This window comes from Malania oleifera, chromosome 6 (assembly GCF_029873635.1).
Source record: "Malania oleifera isolate guangnan ecotype guangnan chromosome 6, ASM2987363v1, whole genome shotgun sequence".
In the NCBI taxonomy this organism is placed as follows: domain Eukaryota; kingdom Viridiplantae; phylum Streptophyta; class Magnoliopsida; order Santalales; family Ximeniaceae; genus Malania; species Malania oleifera.
Window position 1 is genome coordinate 37,206,673 of NC_080422.1, and position 25,237 is coordinate 37,231,909.

The 25,237-nt window shown below is 36.3% G+C and overlaps 1 protein-coding gene across 4 annotated transcripts in view; it reads left to right on the forward strand.

Annotated features, from left to right (window-relative positions):
- The first annotated feature begins 3,169 nt into the window (after positions 1-3,169).
- The window catches only part of LOC131157054 (nudix hydrolase 3), a 136,847-nt gene continuing 114,779 nt past the window's right edge, over positions 3,170-25,237 (forward strand). For 2 of the 4 annotated variants that reach the window (XM_058110907.1, XM_058110908.1), the window contains exons 1-4: positions 3,171-3,461; positions 5,007-5,186; positions 6,307-6,384; positions 21,527-21,623. In XM_058110907.1, the coding sequence (XP_057966890.1) occupies positions 3,382-3,461; positions 5,007-5,186; positions 6,307-6,384; positions 21,527-21,623 (435 nt within the window). In that variant the 5' untranslated portion in view covers positions 3,171-3,381. Of the gene's footprint in view, positions 3,462-5,006; positions 5,187-6,306; positions 6,385-21,526; positions 21,624-25,237 lie in introns of all 4 variants that reach the window. The other 2 variants (XM_058110909.1, XM_058110910.1) reach the window with 1 other exon arrangement.

Here is a 25,237-nt window from a genome sequence, read left to right on the forward strand (position 1 = left end):
TAGCTATTTGAAGAGTATTGAAATGGTACCGTATGAAGTATTATATGGTTTGAGGTGTCGAACTCCACTATATTGGGATGAAGTGAGTGACAGATTGATTTTGGGATAGGAGATTGTATAATAGTCTTCTGAGAAAATCAAGCTTATCCAATAAAGAATTAAAACAGCTCGGAGTCAACAGAAAAGCTATGTAGAGACCTGCCAACGAACGTTGGAATTTGGTGTAGGGGATCATGTGTTTTTTAGAGTTGCCCCGATGAAAGGAGTGATGAGATTTGGTAAGAAGGGTAAATTAAGCCTTATGTATATTGGTCTGTTTGAGGTATTCAAAAGAATCAGTCTAGTTGCCTATAGGTTAGCATTACCCCAAGTGTTATCCAGAATCCATGACATATTTCATGTGTCTATCTTGAAGAAATACGTTCCAGATCCATCACATATAATAAGATATAAGGCATTGGAGATTGGAGATACTCTATTATGTGATAAAGTGCCAGTTCAAATCCTAGATCGTAAAAAGTAAGAATTGTGCACCAAAAAGATTCCACTAGTAAAAGTACTTTGGAGGAACTATGCAGTTGAGGAAGCCTCATGGGAGTCAGAGGAGGAAATGCGTCAGAAGTACCGACATCTATTTAGTGGGGCCCAACATTAGCTAGAAAAAAGTAATGGTTCAGGTAAGGATTTGTTGTATGTAAGCAAATTTTTATGCAGGTTAATTAGTTGAATGTAATTATTTGTAAATCAAAATGTAATGAATTTTTTTTATTTATGTTAAGTGGTTTTGGGAGAGTTTTGACTTGGTTATTGTAATCTTCCAGAACCATATATGGAACCACGATATTCTTTTACCATAAGTGAGGCTAATTAATAAAGATTTAGTGGTTTTTTTTTTTCTTCAGTTGATGGTATAAGTGTCGATTAGCAAATTTCTAGAACGAAATTTTTATAAGGAATGGAGAATGTAGAGATCTGGAAAATAATAATAATAAAAATAATAAAGAAAATAGAAAATTTGGTTTGGCACAAGCCAAACCATCGACGATTTTGGATGAGCTAAAAAAATTGTCGACGATTTTGAGTTATCGTGACGATTTTTGAGTTATCGCGACGATTTTGTTTCCCTAAAACCGTTGACGGTTTTGTCCAGGTACAACCATCTATAAATAGTCATAAGCTTATTTTTCTTTTGAAATTTAAAATCCTCTCCCTCTCTCTCTCTCTCTCTCTCTCTCTCTCTCTCTCTTTCTCTCTCTCTCTGATTTTTGACCTGATTGTAACAGCATTGAAGGATAAATGTCATTATGGGATCCCAGAGGCGATTCTCCGTAGTTTAACCGAAGCGGTTTCATAGTTTAGGCATTCCTAGCACTACTCCAAAAAAAGGGTAAGGAAACTGTTTTTCAAGTTTAATAAGTTATTTGGAATGTGTGGGCCTAGGGAATATTAAAATGGTTATTATTTTGGTATTGAGCTGATTAAATTAGGGTTTATGGATATAGGGCTTTGTACGAATGCCGCAGACATGATTTTAAGATCCATATAGGCATTTCTTCAGGAATCAGGTAAGGGGATAGATTATGTAAATTTATCAGATACAATTAATTATATTACAGTTAATTATGTGTAATATATGTTTATAACACAATAAAACTCATGTTGCCACACACTGATGATAATTTATCCCATTTATTGAGAGGTGTCTCACCTCATAATTCAAACATTTCAGGAAATCTAGATAGACGAGCGGAGCGAGCTCCGAGGTAGAGGAGGAGTTGGTACAGTCCTAGTTTAAGGGTAAGTGGTTGTGTTGGGATATATTTTTTGTATAATCCCTATGATGTTTTATGGATTTTTGGGGACTCACATGTATATTTATGGAGATAGTAGAACTCTGGTATTATAAATGAGGTTCAAGTATATTATGTTTTTCACTGCATAGATAGTATGTATTTATGGACAGGTATCCCCGATTCCCACTTTGGGTTCGGGATGACATTGTGGATGTTATTATTGGTATTAGAGAAATTTTATATTTTTAGCAGTATGGAAAGAAAAAATGTAGCAGAATTTTTGGGTTGTGACAACAATATTGCCCCTAAATTATCTATAACCCCTTTAAACATAATAACATGCTTGTAAATACTAAGTTGAAGGAGGGTCTGCCTCCACCACTATAAAAAGGGGATACTAGAAGGCGATAAACATCTCATTCTCACTCACCCTTCACTTACTGTTGAAATTTGAACTTTCCATTCCTTAACTTAGGCATCGAAGTGATCTCTCGAAGTACACTTCGGGTTCTTCAAGCCATTATTGTTTGACTCCTTTTAGGTGGTTGGGGTCGAAGGACAGTTTAATAAAATCCATACGATTCTTGGCAACAATAGGTGTCTGGAGGACATGAGTTTGGCGAAAAAGGTGATTTTTGGTATTTCAAGTTATCTCTCATGCTAATTTCTTTTTTCTTGCGTGCAAATTCTTGATATATGGCTATTGAATTTCAATATTGACGCTCAGGTTGAAGTTTTTTGTGGAAGGTTGTCTCTTTACATGTTGGCATAATAACTCAAAATTATTACGTACGTAAACTCAAGTTTGGTACTTTAATACAACAACATATTGAGACACATGCTTATTGTACTTATTTAGCCATATTGATATGTACTGTGTGTGGATTTTTTCCTTCCTTCACTTGACTTAGTAACAAAAAAATAAAAAGAAGATTAAATTAATATTAAAATAGCCGACTTTATATTAAAATCCAAGAGCTCCAAAATTATTGCTGCATAGAATCAAAATTGGCCATTTAATACAACAACATATTAAGGTAATAGTCTTTTGGAGACTCTAAGGAAAAAATGTTTTGAAGACACAAATTAATAAAATTTTACAAAGGCATCAAAATGATGTATAATTGTGTGTTTGTGGAGTAACGAGCATGTCTTATAATTCAGAGTAAAATACATTAATCTATCTTAAAATTTGACAAAAAAAATACAACTAAATTTCATGACTTGAACTCAAATTTATATAAATTTTAATTTTTTTTAAGCTTGATTTAAATGTACACAAATTCAAATTTAAATCCAAAGCATAAAAAATTAAATTTATATTTAATCCCAAATTTATTTCCTTCACTTAAAGGAGAGATATTGAATTTATGTAAATTTTTAAATTTGTTGAAAACAACACAAATCGGAGTCAAATTCCAGTATAATTGCCAAACATGGAAATTGACGCCGGAGAGTAAAGGATCCGAACAGTGCTCGTGGGAACGCTTGAGGGGCACGCAACTTCCATTGTTTCAAAGCATTTTTGAAGGCAAACGCCCACCGCAAACATACCATTGGCGTTGTTGGCGTAGGCAGAAAGCACGCAATGGCTGAAGCTCATGTCGAAGAAGAGCGCTTTGATCTCCTTACCCGAACTGGCCAGAAGATTGGCATTTCCAAACCCAGGCTAGTTTCCCTACCACTCCCTCTCTGCCTGCCTGTTTGGTTGCTGAGAAAACTGACGAGAAGGAAAAAGTGTTTGTATCATAATTGCATCGCTTTGTTTCGAATCAATCAATAACTCATTTCAGCACAATTAGAGGTTAAGCTTTTAGTTGCGTTTAATTGGGATTAGTTGTGTAGTTGCGTGGACTACTTAGTACCAATGAGTTGAAACTAATGGATTCTTTCTCGTTGGTGCTATTGATTACTCCTTTCTGGCTGTCACGGGCTGAATATTTCACACCTTCTTGAAAGGACGTACGAAGCTAGCTAAAGCCTTTAACTAGCCAGCCAAGTGTTTACCACAATTCACCAACAAAACACCTTCATTATCATTCAAACAAATATAAGCGGAAGCCATAAACAACTTATGAGAGCAATGACACTTAAAACGGTAAACATTGAAGTAATGTAATTCATTATCAACGCTTTCATTAACAATGTGTGTCTAGCAAGGAAGGCAAGTAGGCTAAATATATTGACAATATTTAGTAAGTTTTACAAGTTGATAAACACTCACCATCCCCTAAAGAGCTTTTTATGCTATTCTCACTCTGACACTAGGAAACATCAATATGATTGAGGAGTTATACTCTAGTTTTTAGCCTAGTATTTGCATGATAGACACCCATCCAAAAAAGGCAAGTGGTCATAGGCAAGCATAATACCCTGAACAAGCTCGGCTCGTGACGGCTTCTTCCTTGAAGATGCTTGAAGGGTGTTGGCACCAATGAACCCTTTTCACTTTGGATCCCTCTTTAGATATAACTGTTTATTGGGTTTTAGTTTTACAGAATTGTGGCCTTAAGCAGAGCTGAATGGAGATAAACAAACTCCAGTCCTTTTTAATTGTTGGAGTCGTGTGTTTCTATCCTACACCATGAAGAGAATATATGGATGTTGATTATAGTATGGCTGATGCTCTTGTTTTTTTTTAGCCCAACCTGAATGTTAATTTATTGAATTGTAAATTTAAGTAATTATTATTGGTGGAAAACTCTCTCTATCGGGACCCTTTATAATAATTTTTTTTGGTGAACTATTCAATGGTTATGCCATTTTATCATTAAAAATTCCTCTCTCTTTAAAATTGAACTCATGTTTTGTACATTTAGTTATCCAGTTCTTTTATAATGCTTTTTCAGTTAATGTTACTGAAGATCTGTAACAATATATGATCTTACAAGAAAGCTATAATGGCTATATCAATCAGTAATTATACTTTACGTTAAGTAGAGTGTTCATTGAGCAGATTTCTGTTCTAAGTTTATTGCTACTCTTGTACTTGTCAATTGTCTCAAAGGATAAGTTGTCTCCTTTTATTATCTTTTTGTAAACAGGAAATTTTTTTATCTTTTGCAAGTTGTGGCAAGTGATTTTAACCAGGGGCTTATATCTGTCCATTGCATACAATCTTACTTCTTGCTCCAATTGTAGTCTTTATCATTTCTTAAAAGGTTTTCATGGATTTAGTATTCTCTGTGCCTAAAATATTCTGCTGCTGCACAGGGGAGATGTTCATAGAGATGGTGATTACCATCGAGCAGTCCACGTGTGGATTTATTCTGAGAGTACTCATGAGCTGCTTGTTCAGCAGCGTGCTGAGTGCAAGGATTCATGGCCAGGGTTGTGGGATATATCCAGTGCAGGCCATATATCTGCTGGGGATTCATCCCTTATAACAGCCAGGTGTACATTTTATCTAGGTGAAACAGTTGGGTGATTTCTTGGGGCGTTCTTCGTTGTGTATCATAGTTGTTAGAATCTTATGATTCACAATTCGATTCATATGATTTGTATCAATTCCAGAAAAAATCGATTCGAATCTTGCTAGCGAATGTGAAAAATAATTGAATCATTGTTGAAACTATTGATTCACCACGCAAATCTGATGAATCGATCTAACTCTATCGATTCACACGATTCTAGGTCTATTATTTCCTGATAGATACAGCTGGTTCAAAACCCCATTTCTTTTTCTTATTGCTTTTATTTCTAAACGATTACCTTTTGTTCCATAACCATATAACCATGTCTTTTTTGTGCAAAAAAAGGAGAAAATAGAACTTTAGGACTTATATTACCTTCACTAAACCATTCTTCACTTTCGGAGGAGTATAGTTCTCCGCCATAGAGAAGACAAGGCAAAACACTCTGCTAAGGTAGTACTCATGTTTTCTTGTGTTGTTAAAATACAGAACTTGGTTTTTTTACGTAGTATGTTCAATTATTATCATTTTTAAGTTAATTATTTTTTATTTTCAATTTGAGAAACAATATGCATGAAATATATATACATATATATATATTTTAAATTGTTGATAAACACCCCAAGTTCAATTTTTTATTATCTTTTCTTGGCATCTTTCCCTTAAACAGCACAAGTTCATTTTTTTATTTATATTTCTGGACTCATTCCCGTACTTTTCATTTGCTTAGGAAAAGCATACACATGAAATATGATTTTTATATTGGCAAAATTTAAATGTATTGTAATATTTTACTTGTTGTTCGTATATCAATAGATGCGTATAATTTAGAATTGATTTTGGAAAATTGTACCAAATCTTACGATTCAATTTGATTCTCGATCCCCAAAATTGGAATTTCAATTCACGATTCGAATCTCGATTTGACAACTTTGCTGTGTACTAAAAGGAATAATTGATTCTCTTTAACTCTTGCCTTCATAAAAGCTTCTTTTAACTTTGGTTGTTTTAGATTGTACATTGTGTGTGTTTGTGTGCATGATGGTTGAATTCAACTATTTGCCAAACCTGCTTCTGATTGATACTTTGCATGCTTCCAGGAGGGAGCTTCATGAAGAGCTTGGTGTTATCCTTCCGAATGACGCATTTGAATTGATATTTTCTTTTCTTCTAGAGTGGTTGGTATATTAAACCTCATTCTATGACGATATTAGATTTTTTTGCATCATTTTGCTATTTTGTTGTGTTTTGGGGGTTTGATTGGAAAGGAATGCACGCATTTTTAATGGATGCTTTCTAACTTTATCATTGCTCACTGCTTAGGATAGAACTGGTTTATGATGTTTTTTTAGGATTTTTGTTCTAGGGGCTTCAATTGGATTTGTTTTTTAGACTTCTAGAAAGATTGGATGGTTTTATTGACCTAATGTTTTATTCTTTTATTAGCCTAGGGATTGGATGGCATCTTTTTGAGCTCTCTTTTGGGTGCTTCAAGGGGATTTGTTTTTATACTTTCAAGCTTGGGGCTTTAAAAACAACAAAAATGCATAAAATATTACATCTAGTATTAATTAATATAAATCATGGTTATTTTATCATATGTATGAGGTTTTAAGTCTTGAATATGGATAAAATTTTGAAGCTTTAAAAATATGGAAAATTCAGTTTTGATGTGATTTTGTTTTTATTCTCCTTGAGAGCTACACAGCGAGGTAGCTTATCCTCAATCCTAGGCCTCTCCCCACCCCTTCCAAGGGTTTGAATATTGACCTCTAGTATGGATGTCTCATGGTCAAACCATGCCCCTGGAAGACGTTTTGTTGTCGATTTTTGGAAAATTGTAGATGAAACTTTGGGAAATGTTAATAGAGACAATTAGGCATGGTCCTCAAACACGACAACCAATAGGTTGTAAACAGCTCTATCATTCTGATTGTGATACGGGTTTTAATGGCTTTCAGAAAAGAAGATTAAGGTTGTTGAAAAAGGGCTAGTTGAAATAGGGAAGCTAGGTTTTTAATTAGGGTTTTGGTGGGAGAAACCTAGTGTAGAACTTGGAGCATAATGAAATTACCCCCTGTTTGGTTTGTGGAATGAAAAGACATAGGAATATAATCAGACTGGGAAAAGAATCAAGGCTAGAATGGAATCAATGGCAGAATATTATTACTGTGTTTGGATACTTACACAGAATGGCAATGGTAATGGAATGTAAAATAAGATGTTTCCCACAAATGACCTTTTGATTTAAAAGAAAGCAAAGATATTTTCCATCCTCCTCTCTCTCTTGTCTTTATGATGAACTCCGGCAGTAGCATCGCTGGATTGCCTGCTACTAGGTCCGGAAATAAGCTAGTTGGCGTACTCGAGTCACCAGGCATAGATTTCAAGAATGCCAACCCCATCTCCTGGTTCTAGCCAGAGGTGGTGCGAGACAACGGCGTCAAGGTGGGAGGCAAGGCAGAGGTAGTTCATCTGTTTAGTGTGTTTGTGAATGGCCGTCATCTGCTCGGTACTTGTGATGAATTACCATAGGGTTTTGAGATTGGTCGCAATTGGTGATTTGATCGAGGCACAATCTAAGGCACAACTTTGGCATCCTTGACTTTGATGGCGATGGAGCGGATGGTGAGGTCGTGGATGGCGGTGAAGGAGTGGTAGGCGAAGTGATTGAAGGTGGGTTTCTAGAAGTAGGGGTGGGCAAGAATGACCAAACCGGACCATAGAATCGAACCAGACCTAACCAAAAAATTGATTAGCCGTTTTTTAGTTCAGTTTTGGTTTAGGATTTTATTTTATTTTTTTCTAGGTAACGATCTGGTTTCGGTTTTGGCAGTTTTACTAGCCACGGCATTTGATTTTTTAATAATTTAAAATATAGGATAAGGCTTATTGGCTTACAGCTGTCACCCTTTACCCAACCCAAATCACTCCATTCCTCCACTCTCCAAATTCAAACTCTATTGCCAACTATTCCCCTTTCCCACAGGCCCAAACCCTAGCCCCCAAATTTGCTCAGTTCACAGCTCAACCCATGTGGCCATGCCACTCTACCACCAGATGCTGCCATCGCCCATTGGCCACTGCAACCACCCAGCCCAGCAGCACTCATACTTCACAGCTTGACTCAAGCAGCCATGCCACTCTACTGCTGTCTGGTGCCATTGGCCATTGCCACTGCGCCCACCGTGCCTCCCCAACACAGCAACTATTAAGCTCCCTTCTTGTTTGTTCTTTGATTATAAGTTGTTCTAATTTTTATAATAATGTTGATCCTTTTTGAGCTGAACTGATCCTATATGTTCACAGTTGTACTTTTTTTTCTTTAAAAGAAATAATTTCATGCCTTTCTGTTAAAAATGCTTGAACCTGGTCTAGAATTCTAAATATAGTTGCTCTTGTTTGTCTTGACATCTAGTGCTAGTACCATTGGATTTGCATAAGCTAGGATTTCATTGTCAAAGAACAAGCAATGTGTTGTCTTCCTCTTGAATTTTAATGTTTTGAAAATTTCAATTTACATACAATTATTCCAGGTAGATCGTTTATCATGCAAGGATTGTAAAGTTATTCCCGGTGAAAGTCTAACCACACAACATAGAGTCTTAGTATTAGATATATGCATTAAAAAATGGAAGAAAAAGGATAAAATAAACCAGTGTAGGAGAACTAGATGGTGGAACCTAAAAGGAGAAAATATAATAAAATTTAAAGATAAAATGATCAAAGATGGGGATTGGACCTTAGAGGATGGGATAGATTCAAATACTCTTTGGAATAGATTAGCTAGCTCTATTAAAAAGATAGCAAAAGAGATTTTAGGCGAATCAAGGGGAAGATTCTCAAATAGCAAAGAAAGTTGGTGGTGGGATAAAGATGTACAAAAAATCATAATGACAAAAAGAATTTGGTATAAAACATGGCAAAAATGTAGAAACAAAGATAACTTTGAAAAATATAAGGAGGCAAGAAAAGATGCAAAAAAGGCCGTTAGTGAAGCTAAACATAGATCATTTAATAGTTTGTATGATAGATTAGGTACAAAAGAAGGGGAAAGAGATATATTTAAACTTGCTAAAGTTAGAGAAAGGAAGAACAAGGACTTAGGAAATGTAAAATGTATAAAAAGTGAGGATGATATTGTCTTGGTTAAGGACGAAGATATTAAAGAAAGATGGGGAAGTTACTTTAGTAAGTTGTTTAATGAAAACCAAATAGAAGGCTTAAATTTAGAATTGTCAAATGAGGAAAAGACTAAAAATATAAGATTTATTCGCAAAATTAGAGTTAACGAAGTTAAGTTTGCACTAAAAAAGATGAAAAATAGGAAAGCTATGGGACCAGATAACATCCCAATTGAAGTTTGGAAATGCTTGGGTGATAACGGAATTATATGGTTAACTAATTTATTTAATACAATTATAAAAACTAAGAAAATGCCATATGAATGGAGAAAAAGCACTTTAATACCTATATACAAAAATAAAGGAGATATTCAAAATTGTAATAACTATCGTGGAATTAAACTTATGAGTCATACGATGAAACTATAGGAAAGAGTAGTTGAACAAAGATTAAGGTTAGAAATGAAGATCTCAGAAAATCAATTTGGTTTTATGCCTGGGAGATCTACCACAGAAGCTATTTATCTTTTAAGAAGATTAATGGAAAAGTTTAGGGAAAAGAAGAGGGACTTGCATATGATATTTTATTGACCTTGAGAAAGCATATGATAGGATACCTAGGGAAGTTCTATGGTGGGTTTTAGAAAAAAAGGGTGTATGTTGTAGGTATACCGATGTCATTAAGGATATGTACGATGGAGTAATGACTAGTGTAAAGACTATCGATGGAGAAACTAGAGAATTTCCAATTACCATAGGTGTACATCAAGGATCTGCTTTGAGTCCTTATTTTTTTGCTTTAGTGATGGACCAATTGACTAAGAGTATACAAAAGGAGGTTCCATGGTGTATGTTGTTTGCAGATGATATTGTATTAATTGACGAAACTAGGGACGGAGTAAAGGTTGAGTTAGAATTATGGAGAGAAGCTTTGGAATCTAGAGGCTTTAAGATAAGTAGAAATAAAATAGAATATATGAAATGTAATTTTAGTAATGATAGGAGGAATATTGGAGACAAAGTTAAACTTGATGATGAAGAAATAAATAACACTTGTAGATTTCGATACCTTGGATCTATTATGCAAGCTGAAGGAGAAATTGAAGATGATGTAATGCATAGAGTTAAAGCAGGTTGGGTAAAATGGAGAAGTGCTTCAAGTGTTCTATGTGATCGTAGAATACCCTTAAAATTGAAAGGGAAGTTTTATAGAACAGCTATAAGACCAGCTATGCTATATGGATCAGAATGTTGGGCGACGAAGAAACATAATATCCAAAAAGTAAAAGTTGCCGAGATGAGGATGCTTAGATGGATGAGTGGTATAACATTGAAAGATAAATTAAGGAATGAACATATTCGTGGTAAGTTAGGTGTAGCTCCTATAGAAGATAAGATAAGGGAAGGACGACTCAGATGGTATGGACACTTGCAACGTAGGCCTTATAGTGCACCTGTGAGGAAGAGTGACTTAACTACTGTGGGGGGCAGTAGAAGGGGTAGGGGTAGACCTAAAATAACTTGGGAGGAGATAGTGAGTAAAGATTTAATATCTTTGAATCTATCAAAAGAAATGGTCCATGATCGCATAAATTGGCGGAAAAGGATTCATATAGCCGACCCCACTTAGTGGGACTAAGGCTTGGTTTTGTTGTTGTTGTTGTTGTGTATAATAGAAGCAAAATATCAATTTATATTGAGTTTAAAATTTACTGGATCTTATGATTTGGTTCAGTTAACCGTTGGATATTGGTCTAAAATCCGGTTAACCAAATTTCCGTTAACTATTTGAAATGGCTTGATTTTTTTTGGCGAATTGAAATTTCGTTTGTTTAACAGTTTGGAGGTCATGGTTTGGTTAATCAAACCATTCCTAGCCCTATCTGGAAGCGACAGTGGTGACATTAGTGATGGTGAAGCAGAGGTCGCTGGAGAAGAACTGGAGATGGGCAGGAATAACAAGGAATCACAATTCCCCCAAATGATGGAATTAGTATTTTGGACAGAATATGAAGAACAGGAGATGGGTAGGAATCACGAGGAATCACAATTCCTGCAAATGATGGAATTAGTACTCCGGACAAAACACGATTCCATCACTGATTCTGCAAATCAAATGTAGGAAAGTGGTTCCATTCCAGTCCTGATTCCACAAATTAAACGAGGGATTATAGGTTTGTGAAAGCAAACTGTGTCCTTGGGCTTTTAGTGCGGCCTGTTTTGACTTTTAATAGTACATTTTTTAGGTTAGAGAAGCCCAAATTATCTCCTTGGCCTTTTAGTGCATGCTGTTTTAAGGGCACATGTTTTGAGGATTCTCAGTGGGATTGGAAAGCTTTATTAGAATGATTGTGCTTTATTTTTCCTCATTTTGAGGATTTCTCATCCTCATTATTGCCGTGTGACGTGGAGGTCACGGGTTCAAGGCATGGAAATAGCCTCTTGCAAAAATGCAAGGTAAGGCTGCGTACTATAGACCCAATTTGGTCCGCCCCTTCCCTAGACCTCGCATACGCGGGAGCTTTGTGCACCGGGCTGCCGTTTTGTTTTTATATATATATATATGTTGGGTGGTTTAGGGTCTTCTCAACCCCAAAAGCTAATTCAAGGGGTGAGGCTTTCCCTCACTCTTAATAACTGACCATCAGCCTCTTCCACAACCGATGTGGGATAACCAACAATCTCTCCCTCACACATCGGGCTCCAAATCGGCGGCACCACGTACCCGGCATACCAGGGAGAATGTTGAACCATGACTCTGATACCAGTGTTGGGTGGTTTAGGTTCTCAACCCCAAAAGCTAGCTCAAGGGGTGAGGCTTTCCCTCACACTTAGTAACTGACCACCAGCCCCTTCCACAACCGATGTGGGATAACCCAACAATAAGTTTGATATACATTGTTGGACCACAACCTAATAGCTTAAGCTTTTAGGTAAAGTGGTGATCTAACATGGTATTAGAGCTGGTTACTAGGAGGTCTTGTGGTCTAATCTAATCGCTCGCATTTATTCTGTGGTATTTAAAAAAAAATTTATTGTGTATTTATCTCTCCATGTGCTGTCGGGCTGTGCGTGTTGGGGAGTATTAAAGCTTGATATACATTGTTGGCCCACAATCTAATAGCTTAAGCTTTTAGGTAAAGTGGTAATCTAAATATATATATTCCTTTTCTCATTTTAAAAAGTTTTTTTTTCTATAAAAATAGGATTATGAACTTCAAGAACAATAACTTAGGTTTAAATTGCAAGGTTTTGAGGATATAATGCGAAACGCCATTCCAATTCTTGGGGCCATTTTCAGTTAGACATTCTAAGAGTAGTCGAATTTCAACATTATTTTTGTTGATTTTAGTACTTATTTTGTACAAAACAATTTAGTTTAAATATCTACCAAGGTTGTGAGCAAGTTCTTGCGGATATTTAAGTAATATTAACTCTTACATTAGCATCTTGTTCATTTTATGCAAGTCCAAATTTACTACGAATTACCATGTGCCAAAGAGAGTTAGGTTCAGAGGGAAAAGAGCCATAGCCACGTCCCAACCAAAGAAATGCTTTTAGACACCAAATTACCAAGGCCATAACCTCCCTCCCATTTAGACATGTTCACAATGGTCCTGTGATATCCATACCCTTTAATCCATGTTAAATTTAAATTACTTGTTTTTATATTGAATGAGGTTATACTAAGCATGTTGTGCATTAATTAATTTATGTTATTTTTTTTTTTTGATAGCAAAGGAAATTCATTAGATAGAATAAGAATGTACAATCAGGAGAAGAGGCATCTCCTTAACAATGTCTGGGAAACCCTAAGGAAAACAAAATAAGAAAGTCAAAAAGTGTAAAAAACTGCCCAAGGAATTCAGCACGACCTAAGAAGTCAACATAGAATGCCAATGCTGCTGAATATCTAAGAAGCATATCCCCTATAAATTACCATTACCCACAGACTATGGAGAAGCCATAAAATGAATCTTCTTCATTCCAACAAAAATGCTAATTTCTTCCCTGAAAATATATACGAGTTTTGTTCCTTCCACAAACTTCAAAATACTGCAAATAAAGCACTACACCGTAGCGCCTTTCTTTCCTTCTTCCTACCAAACCCAACAAAAGATATTGTCAAAAACTCCTCCACTGTCCCTGGGCAAGCCCAACTTTCTCCAAAATAACCGAATAACTTGTTCCAAACCTTCCATGCAAAATTACAACACAAGAAAAGATGCGGAGCAGATTCTGAGTAGTTAAAACAAAGCACACATATATCTAGAGAGAGACCCTTTAAAGGCCTCCTAATTTACAGCAAGTTATTAGTATATATCCTATTAAGTGCAACCAACCAAATAAAAGCTTTGATTTTAAGGGTGTCTTGGCTTCAAATAGTTTTGTAGAGTGGGAAGGAAAAGTCAATGCTAACCAAGCATTCACAAAAAGATTTGCAAATATAGACCCTCGAGGGATCCAACAGCAAAGAATTGATACTGGAAATCCATTTAATTTACTAGCGGCAAAAGGGGTTTAGATGAAAGAAAATAAAGCAAGTTCATGTTAAAGCATAAACAATACAGGAGTATTGAATGAGTTTATACTAAGCATGTTGTGCATTAATTAAGTTATTTCTTGATCCATTTCTAGCCATACATACCAGCAACCAAGGACTTAAATTTTGATTTCGATCGTCTGAATTTACGGAAATTTTGATTTAAATAAATTATAGAAATTTATAGTAAATGATGGAAATTTACAATAAAACTTTAGGAAATATTAAAATAGATGATTATGCTTAATATGGTATTGAAATACATTGAAAAAAATGCATATATGACAAGTTTTTAGTGTGTAGGGTATTAAACTACATATCGTAAAACAAACTATGAAGTGAAGAACATTCAAATAATTATAAGTTTTGAAGCTATTGCCTTTGATGATTTAAGCCAACAAATTTATCATTTTAAATAACTACATTTTCAATAGATATCATACATTTAATGATCTAATGCCATATGGAGCTTCTTGATGGCTCAAAGTCATCTCTCTTACCCCTATCATTGGGATTTTGAGATGACATATATTGTTTACAATATTGAGTATAGGTGTACATATGTCGTTCATACTCCTCCATAGTCATCTGATTCATGGCAATTTCTACTCGGCCAGAAGATTTTTTTACTAGGATGTCTTCTTGTAGGTTCTACTTGTTGTGTATGTCCATAGGATTGCTTTGCATTTGCATACTGGTCATACCCATACTCTTGGCTTGTTAATCCATACCCATAGGCATGTGGTTGCCAATTTCCATATTGTTGTGCCTGCTCATATGCATATGAAAATGGTTGGCCATATGTTGATTGTGAGGAATTGTACTGTTTAGATTGATAACCACTATAACTATTGAACTCATGCTTTGTTCCTATACTCATAGATTCCAAACTAAGGGAAAAGGTTTCCTCTTCTGTTTGATGCATCCTCCCTTTTCCCTTTCTACAACTGTATTGCCCATCAACTGGATGCATTTCTCTTTGTAGACCCTCATCTTCTAGTTGGGGAGAATGTGTATATTCCACTTATGGTCTATAATCTTGCCATACCTCATTTCCTCCATAGTCCCCACCATCACCACCTTGCCCACTACTACCGTCAGGGTTAGATCCGTCACCACCAGCATCATCGTCGTCATTATCATCATCGCCACCAGAGGGTATAGTGGACGAAATTCCATATCTTGACCCAAGATTCATTAGTGGATCATCGCTGCTAGATATTATTGCTTTTATCGTTACTTGATTAACATCAATGCTAAAGTCATCTTGTGCATACTTGGCCATTTTTGGTTGGGACTTCCGTCTCGTTCATCAAGATGGGATGGTCTAATCTACTAGAAAAGTGGATACTAATCCTCGTCACCCAATTCAACTGATATGTCAAGAAGGTCCAGGGGATCTTGTTCGACCACTTTGTCCATTTCGGCCTCCATATATCTTATTCGAAGCTTTATGTTGTAATAACCAAAAAACAAGCTGCTGACGTTTGGTGTAGGCTAGTTTAAGAAAATCATCCTTAATATTATCCTAGTAGTGTTGCAAAAAGATAGATTAAAACCATAGGAACTTGGAGCCTTATCCCTATTCATCCCAAACACTACCCCCCACACCTCCTCCTCCTCAAAGTCCCTATAACCAAAGCATTTGATCCCTAGAGATGAAGTTCCACTCTAAACCCTCAACCATTAGTCTACAAAGCTCTTATACTGAATAAAGAGTATCCAAAAATATTAAAGATCACTGAGGCTATTCTATTAGGATCATTAATTAGTCTCCCTCCTCGCACCTCTAGCTCCCTAATCATATATTTCCTAATATTTCCATTAATTAGCCTATGGAAGAAGCTGGTATTACAATCTCCTTCTTTGATCCATTTAAATTTGGTCTTTTGTTTCAATTCCTCATTTCCATGAAATCACTTCTTCTAGATCATTCTTTAAAGAGGTGATTTTAGCCTCCTTTTCCGAAAACTTAGTCCCCTTTTCCTTTCTATCCAAAAAATCTAGCTCACTTAAGATGTTGGCTTTTCTAACACATCCATAAACACCTCTTTATTCCAAAATTTCCAATTCTCCTTCAAACGTTTCAACTTCCTCATAAACCTAAACCCTTCCCAAGTCCTCCCTATGTCTTCACCCCACGAGCTCATCACCAAGGGCTTAAAAGAAGCATATGGTCCAGCCACATATTCTCAAACCTGAAAGGAGTGGAACCCCATGAAACCCTACTAGATTCCAACCTAATGGGGAAGTGATCAGAAATAGATCTTGGCAGAACAGTTTGAGAAATGTTAGGGAATTCATCCTCTCATTCACTGCAAAACAGAAGTCTATCCAGCCTTCTAGTCATTGCTCTAGCCTCTCCCCCCCACCCCCCCCTCGCAGTCCCCCTCAACGGACCAAGTTAACGTAGCATTACTCAAAGGAAGATCTTTCAGGCCACACTCTCAAATTGTTGCATACTAGCATTAAGTTCCCCCTCCCCCCTTCTTATTCTTCTCCTCCCACAAACTTAACCACATTAAAATCTCCTTCCACTACCCCTCCATTTCACTTCGACAGGAATGGCAAGGGAAAAGAACCCCATAAAATTATCCACTTTTGAGATAGACGAGAACCCCACATGAGAAGAACAACACCAAAGGCGACTCAAAAGGGTAAAAGGTTCCATTCCCTACATCGACCACCCCAAATGCTCCAAATAAGCCCTTGATGGATCATCTCCATTTTAGTTTCCTGAATCAATATGATGTCCAGGGAATGTTTAGACAGCATTTACTTGATTACCTTTTCCCCTCATCCCTTAAACCTCTCACATTCCAACTGATGATCTTCATAATTTGACCCGCTTTCCACCCTTCCCGGTCCCCTTACCCACCTCATATTTAATAGAGGAATCCATATTTCTTAGTTCTTGAACTTTCTTCTTCATTCTCTCGTAGGTTCTAGGGCTCAGAACCAACCTCACCACCTTACCTAAGAGGTCTACTAGTTTTAGGCTAAGGTCTTCTAGGAGCTTGTGCGATTCTATCAAGTCTCTCTCACCTCCCTTAGAGCTAAACTCTCAGCCCTCCCCCTACACGAATCCTCCCTCTGGCATAAAGAGTCGAGGCTGGTAAGGAAGGGGAAGTATGGAAAATTCTGGAGGAATCCAGATCCCCCAGAGAAACATCTACCTTTTCGTCATTAACCCCCCCATTGCCTAAGGAAGAAACCAAGTTACTGACATGAGGGAGATTAAGCTCAGAGTTAGAAGACAAAGACCCCCTTTCAAACAAGGCATTCAATTGATCTGAACAGTGATTAATAAAGTCCTCATGTGTTTACGTACATGCAGGATCCCTATGTTGGCTATTATTCTCCATTTGTAAGTGAGGTGTTACCAGCTAGAGCATTCAGCCTTGAGCCAAACAGATCCTCATTTTCGTTTGCTGCTTTGAATAATTTGACTAATTCATTATCTTCTGCCCTCTGAATCCGAATGATGACTAGCCCTCTCCAAAGGCTGAGAACTCATTAGTGGAAAGTTGGCTTCATCTTGCCATCCTCTTCAAGATCCCCACTAAAGCATTTAAACATCTGAGCCCGCCTTTCCTTGTCAAACTCGGTTCTCATCTGATCCACCAAAAGCTCCTTCTCTGATTCACACATACTGCCCATCTCTTCTTTTTAGTCTTATATCATGTTTCCCCTTTTGATGTTGAGAACATCCTCTCTAATGGAACTGCGATTGATGGAGCAGCTTGGTTGCAACTACCAACTTGCTTCTTGCAGCTCATAGAAACGTCTTCAATATAAGCCTCAGCCACTGATTTTTCTGGATTCATGCTATCCTCTGAATACTGCCCACCCAAATCATCCAACTATCAACTTGTTACTTGCATGGAAGGTTTGGAACAAGCTATTCAACTATTTTGGAGAAAGCTGGTTTTGTCCTGGAACAGTGGAGGAGTTCTTGCTAATATCTTTTGTGGGGTTTGGGAGGAAGAAAGGAGTTACATTATGGAATTGTGATTTATTTGCAGTTTTCTCTGGTTTGTAGAAGGAATTTAACTTGCATATTTTTTCAAGGAAGAAGTTTCCATATTGGTTGGTGTGGGAAAAGGTTCTTTTTATGGCTTCTTTATGGTGTGTGGGCAACAGAAATTTCAAGGGGATGTGTATGTCAGATGTTCAGCGTGATTGGCAGTCTCTTCTTAGGGCGTGCTGATTTTTGTTTGCTGTCTTTTATTTTTTGTATTTTTTATTATTATTATTATTATTATTATTATTATTATTATTATTCTCAGGATTCCCAGATTACGGTAAGGAGATGTCTTCTTTCCTGATTGTACATTCTTTCTATATCTATTGAATTTCTTTTTTCTATAAAAAAAAGAAACTTGATCTGGACTGTCCTACTCTGCCTCTGCTGCTGCTCTTGATTGCTGCATTTCTGGATTTGTACCCTTTCCAACCACTTTGTCTGAGTTTGGTCCCTTTCTTCTAATGACCCACACCACCTTAGTTTTCATCCGCCCGAATAAATTAGACCTCTGAGATGCTGCCCCAGCTGCAATCAAACCTTTTGGCTCCATAGAAGCCCCCCCCAGCATGGATGAGGTTGTTTGACTCTTTCCTACTGTCCCCAACCCCAGTGTCAAACAAAAAAGATTTGTAACTGCCCAATCCCTTCGGTGGTGGGTTATTTCCATTCCAGTTTTCATTCCCATCATTGGAGGAAATATGCTAACCCTCTCCTTCTTCTCCTCAACTCTCTGAATGTTCAAAGACCCATAGTTTGAACATCTCCAACAACCACTGATAGGTTTGGAAATATCTGTAGAAGGTGCTGATAATTCCAACAGGGCAGCAAGGAAGTCCCTCTACCCTTTTCTCTGGTCCCCTTCTGGAATTCAAATGTACGACAGATTCTTACTACTAGCCTTCTTCAAGTATAAAAGCCTTTCCCTGCCATTTTCAAGAACCTTAGCCAACACACTGCTATCTGTCTTTCGGTATACAACTCCGCTAAGACTTGCAGTGCCCCCCTTTCATTGGCTGCACTTAACAACTTGTCAGCTTCAAACCCACATGAGTTCCTCCTTTTCCAGTACAATGAAGAAGACCAGCTTGCCTATGTATTCAGTGCTGTGGAAGTTTGAGGAGTCCAGTCAGTTGATAGTGACCACCTTCCTATTAGTTGTAAGGGTAGCATGTTCGCCCATTTTAACTTCAAGCCCTTGCAAGGTTTGCTACAGGGCAAGATGTGAATAGGAAGGGGGTCGAAAGGTTCAGCACAGGTTCAAAACAATTTCTACTTAAAGGACTATCAAGATGTACAAAAGCCAGCTCACATTGACTGCTGGGTTGTAAAGCTGTATCAATTTTTGGAAAACAAGGGCAAGTCGAAGATTTTTTTATATCTTTGATTATGTGGTCACCAGAGTGGTCAGAGGCGAGAGAAGAGACACCCCCCCCCCCCCCCCCCGGCGGCGGGGTTGGTTTTAGGGTTGTGGTTTCAATGGTCAAATTGAGACGACCTTGTGGCCTGGTACCAACAAAGGTTATGAAGCATAGAAGTCGGTTTCAAGGATAGTTTGTGTGGAGGGAGAATTACTGTTGCAGGGTATCAAAGGGGGGATGTGGATGGGAGTTTTCAAGTGTGTTGCCATGCTTGAGGGCTCAAAGCTGAGGGGTGCTGAGAGGGAGGATGTATCTCCTCGTCTTCATTAAAAAAGTTTTTCTTTTATGCATTGCTAACTAATTAAAAATATTTTACATGAACAAATAATGAATTAGAACATTGAATCATTAGATTTGGCATTCTGGAATAAAAACGTACCATGTTTCGGAATGTTCATACTGATTCATGGTTTGTTAGAGCGTCAGCGTTTTCTGGTTACTATAGTGTCTAAATCTTGGGTTGTGGGGGAACTAGCAATGTGACAGGTTTATACTCGTCTTGGGCAGAAGAGCATGGAAAAAAGTAATCCTCAGCTGAGGGGCATTTAAGTACAGAAGCAAGGGAGTTAAATTTTTGAAAATACATTGTAATGGCAGTTTTTATAGTGAGGATCTTTTGAGTGCGTCGAAGGTAGATCTAGTAAAAAGGGAGCAATGATAATTGTTTTGAGAAGAAGAAATGAGGTGACGTATGTCATAAGGATAGTGAGCTTGATCAATTATTTTTTAATTATAAGGGGTGGGGGGGTTATGTATTGATGAGGTTTGTAAAACTTGGGCTTGGATCATACTCTTTTGATTCATCAGGGCAGCTTTCCTAAGTCTCTGCCTCCAATGGATGGTTCAAAGGGAGTTTATGCTTTGAAGTACAATGGAATAAGTGAGAAAGAGATAAGATTGAGCAGACTGATGCTGGTATGGTGCCTGTCCCTGACTCTCTCTTTCAACATTTGCTAGATAAAATGAGTTGCAGTTGGCTGATCGGCAGGGGAAGGAAGTCTGTTTAGATGGTGGTAAAAGTAAGGCTAAGAAAGGACAATGGGAATTGGCTAATTTGCGGTGCTCTATTAACTAAGATGGAAAAGGGTTTGAAAAGGGGCTTTCTTTGTTTTTGTTTGTTTTTTTTCTTTGGAGGGTGGGCAGTTCTGTTATGGGTTGGCTTTTCTCTGTTTTAGTTCTATTTTTTTGAGGATTTCTCATCCTCTCTTGTTTGTACTCTCATTCTCTCTTAATTTATCCTTTGTTAAATCTAGAAAAAAAATTATTGCTCCATAATATACAATTATAACATGCTATTGTTATACTTAAAATAATAAATTATTACAATAAAAAAATTAAAATCATAAAAAAATAAAAGTCATATTATTATGTTATAACAATATAATATAATGGTAATCATATTGTGCCCAATTATTTTGAAGTGCTGAATTTCTTTAGTTTATGATGGTTGAAAATTGTAGGACATGGATTTAAGTAGGTATATGTTCTTGGTAGGCTTATGTGCTGAAAATATGATTATTATTTATTTATTATTTATACATAGGTCAAGGGTATAATGGTCATCTTTTTGATATGTTTGCCTGGATTCCCTTGTTGACTGTGGGCATCCTGCGTACATTCCTGTAAATCTTACGGCTTTGATGAAACAAAAGTATTCCCATGAGGCTGGCATCCATTCCAATATTCCATGAATGTTCCCAGAAATGTCATTCCATCAGAATATTTTTGTTTCTGCAAACCTCCTCCTTAGGGTTTAGGTCTCGTATCCATGCTTTAATACCATGTTAGCAATGTATAGTAAATTGGAAAAGCAAATCAAAGCAATAAGTCTCCTCTCTCTATTTATAATGTATGTCAAAGACATCACAATGACCATAATACCTTACTCATGCTTACTCGTAAGCAATGCTACTAAATAACCAATAACAAATTACAGTAATCATAAAATATCGTTGTAATATTTTCATATGAGCAACCCCTTTAGTAAAAATTGATTAAGTTTATAACCCTTTTTATGTTTCTTTTTGGTTTGCTATGAAAAGAAGTATCTTGAACTTTTTGGACAGAATATCGTGAAATTCAATGGTATATTGCCTTTCTTTCTAATTTATCTGTCAATTATACTATTCAACTTTGGACATGTTGTTCAAATAAACTTGATATTGCTGATAATTAATTAACTGCTCTTGGTTTAACGATCTGGTACAGTGTGACAAATAATGGCAACTTCATCAATAATGAATTCATTGATGTATATCTGGTAACAACTCTTGCTCCAATTCCATTGGAGACCTTTACACTTCAGGTGAGGACTATGCTATTGTTAGATGAAGCTTTTACTTATTGTAATAATTTTTGTTTTTAAATATTTCTGCTTGTATTCTATGCATGCATCATGGTTGGGTCCCTTTTTGTCACACCACATTAAATCTAGTCTGGCTGGTTTGTTGATTAAACTCATCAGGGACCATAAAAGTTTGATCAATAAGTAATTGTATTTCTTATCAATGAAATGGTTGATAGAATTTTATATTTTGGTAAGAACTTAGTACATTTTTGATGTGGTGTCATGTCTTACATGAATTCTAAGTTTGTATGCCATATTTTATGGTTTTTATCTATTCCATGGTCATTGAGTGAGTGTTATAGTTTGTCGTGGAATCGATTTATTATTAGTTCTACTTAATCTCTAGTTTTTTTTTTTTTTTTAATTTGGTGTTTAATTTTCAACTTTTCCGATTTTTGTATCTGCTCAGAATTTTTTCTATAGAAAATTGAAAAAGATCACGAATAGCACACAAATTTTAATCCAGATTATTTTTATATATTTTGAAATCTAAATAATAGGGAAGTGGAGGAGCCTGCTCTGGAGGTTATTTCTCCCATTACTCCTTGTTTAAGGTCAATGTGAGAATGTAGGGAGGGGGGGGTGGGGGGGGGGTTAGTCATTCTACTCAGAAGTCTTTACAAAAACTTATGTTAAAAACCTCTTCTTCTCTTCTATTATTTTGGACAATTATGTGGCAAGTAACTCTTCCTTTGAAAGATTCTTAATTAAACCGATACTAATGATTTGTTCCAGACAAGGAGGTCTTACAAGGCTTTTAGCCCAGATATGTTTGTGATGTGTAAGTTTTCACACAAGGATAATGGCCGTCTACTTTTTTATTTTGAGGTTGCAAGTCTGTTGTACGGTTATCTGTTTGGTGTTTCTAGTGATTTATGGTGTCTCCATCAAATGGGAAAGATTTATCACTTTACAACTTTTGTGGGTTGGGAAGAATTAATAAGAATGATTTTGTGAAGTGCTTGGTTGGGTGTATACGAGTGTTGCTGATTGAAAGAAATGAAGGGATTTTCCATGAGAAGTTCACTCCCTTCTTTATGCTTTGGGATATAGTTGTCTTCTAAGCCTAATTTTGGGCCCTTTTTTTTCTTCAGTGTTTTTGGGATATTTCCTTGGGTGATCTACGACATTATTGGAGGGCATTTTTAATATAATTTATTCTAAATTCTTTTGGAAGGTGTTTTATCTTTGCGTTTGTTTCTTTAGTAGGATTCTTTGTCTTGCCCTTTTGTATTGTTTCCTCTCTTAGTAAATCTTCTTTTTTTATCAAAAAGAAAAAAAATCTACCTAAAAAATTTTAGTGTTCCTTACGAAAACATTCAATGATGTTATATGCCCTATGCATCAATATTAATTTGTGATATTTATACATGTAAAGCACTCTTGGTGATGTAGCAAAGATTGCCAGTGGTCTAGAATATTCCTGAAAAGAGAAGACTTGCGTGAGGATGGCAACTCTCACTCTCGCACTTGCTTTCGCTTAAATCATTTCCGCTCTTGATCCCCTTTCTGGTTTTCTATTGTTCATCCTGATGGATATGATTATATACAAGGTCTTAAATTTTGATTTCGACTCAAATTTCGAAGCTTCAAAAGTGCGGAAATTTCGACAAAAATTTCAATTTGAAAAAATAAAAAAAATTAGTAGTAAAGCGTGGAATTCTTTGTGAAACTTTGGAAATGGTTAACAAACATAATAATATGAGTTTTAGGACTAATATATTATAAATTAAATACATCTATGTTTTGTATGAGGTGGAAAAGTTGTAAAATAGTATGTGTATCCAACATATTTGTAAGATAATGTACATTAAACGTTTTCGGTTAATACAAATGAAATTCATAAATCATTTAAATGTTATTTATTATACAAATAATGCTAATTTAGACGTGAATGGTTAAATAAAATGTTACTGTAAGTGTAAGCTTATTTTTTCATATGATTTTAAAAGCACTTGTAATAATCTTTTGTTTCGATAAAATAAATAAAATAAATTAAGAGAGAAATTTCACTTCACTCCTAAATCTCTCATTTGAATTCCGACGAAATTTCATTGTATAGTTAAAATTTTGACAAGTTTCACTAAGATTTTGAGATTTTGATAAATTTCGGATGATTTGTTGAGACTTTGACGGAAATTATGCAAGACGGAAATCAACTGCCATTTTGATTTCGAGGGTGACAGAAATTCGAAATTTCGATAGAAATTTCAACAATTTTGTGGAAATTTAAGCCCATGATTATATATAGGCATGGAAGTGCACTCCACAAATCGGTGCAGATTGAAAGAAAGTACTTCGATCTGCAAATGGAAAAGGTTGGGAATGCCAGGTGGGACTTTGAATGCCCGGAGGAGAAAACCCAGAATCACAGCTGTTGGATTCTGATCCCCCTATGGGCTGCTAGATGGGTTTGCAAGTGCTTGCTTTACTGTTGAAATTGGAGAGAGCACTTATTACAGAAATTTCAGCCAGACAAAGGTTTAGGTGGCGGCTAGAGCAAATCAGAAGGGTAATTTTATGGAGTTGGATACATAATTGAATGGCGAGCATTAAGCAATTTTCATTCCTGGAGTTCAGGAAGGGGAGGGTTGGCAGAGGTTCTTGCAAGAGTTGCATGCGATTGTGGATTTGGAGAATATGAATACAGTTGTGTTTCAATCTTCAAGGAATCATGACCACTGGGGCTGGAAGGGGGTGCTATCAGGTTGTTCAAAGATAGCGTAGGGTGGGTAGGTATGTGGAAATAGCGGTGGTTCTTGATTGGTGAACAATGGAGTGGGGGTGGCTGGTCATCCAGAAGTGCTGAATGCTGTATGAACTTATGAAATGTAATTTGAACCTATCTCTTAATCTGTATGCTTAATTTTCTGCAGTTGTTTGGTATCTGGCTTCATGAATGTGTCTATTTTGTCCATTTTAACACACTGAACTGCTAAAAACAAAATTGTTTGGTAAAAATATTGATAAATAACCAAACAGTTGTTGAAATTAAAACATTTTTATTTCAGTAGAATTGTAAAGTATTGCCTTTAAAGTCTTCTTTAAGAAAATAAAAATATAATTCTATGACAAAAAAAACCTTGCTAAACTCTAAAATTTTTGTCAACAAAAAAAGAAGGAAAAACAATGTATGACTGAGGATTTAGGGGTTGTTGTAAAACCCTATGCTACAAGAAAATTTATAGCTTTCATTTTATTTAGGATAACGCCAAGACATTTGTGATAGCTATATTTTTATTGTAATATTAATTGTTTATTGAGGGTAATTTTGTCCACGGATTCCTCTTCAAAGAGTATTGACCAAATAAGAGGAGTCTGTATCTCTTACTACATAAATTATACTAGATAATAAGAGCACATTAAGATGTATAAAGAAAAATCTTTTCAGAAGACTGGTCTCTTAATTGATTTAAAATTAAGAGAGGGGGGCACATTAAGAGGATAGAAAGAGAAAGCAAATGGCCTTAATGGTTGGGATTGCCTTTGGGGTTAGGATTTTAGGATCCCTAGGGCGTGCCTGGGGGTGGGCTGTTGAAATGGCTCTCTCTCTCTCTCTCTGCCGATTTTCT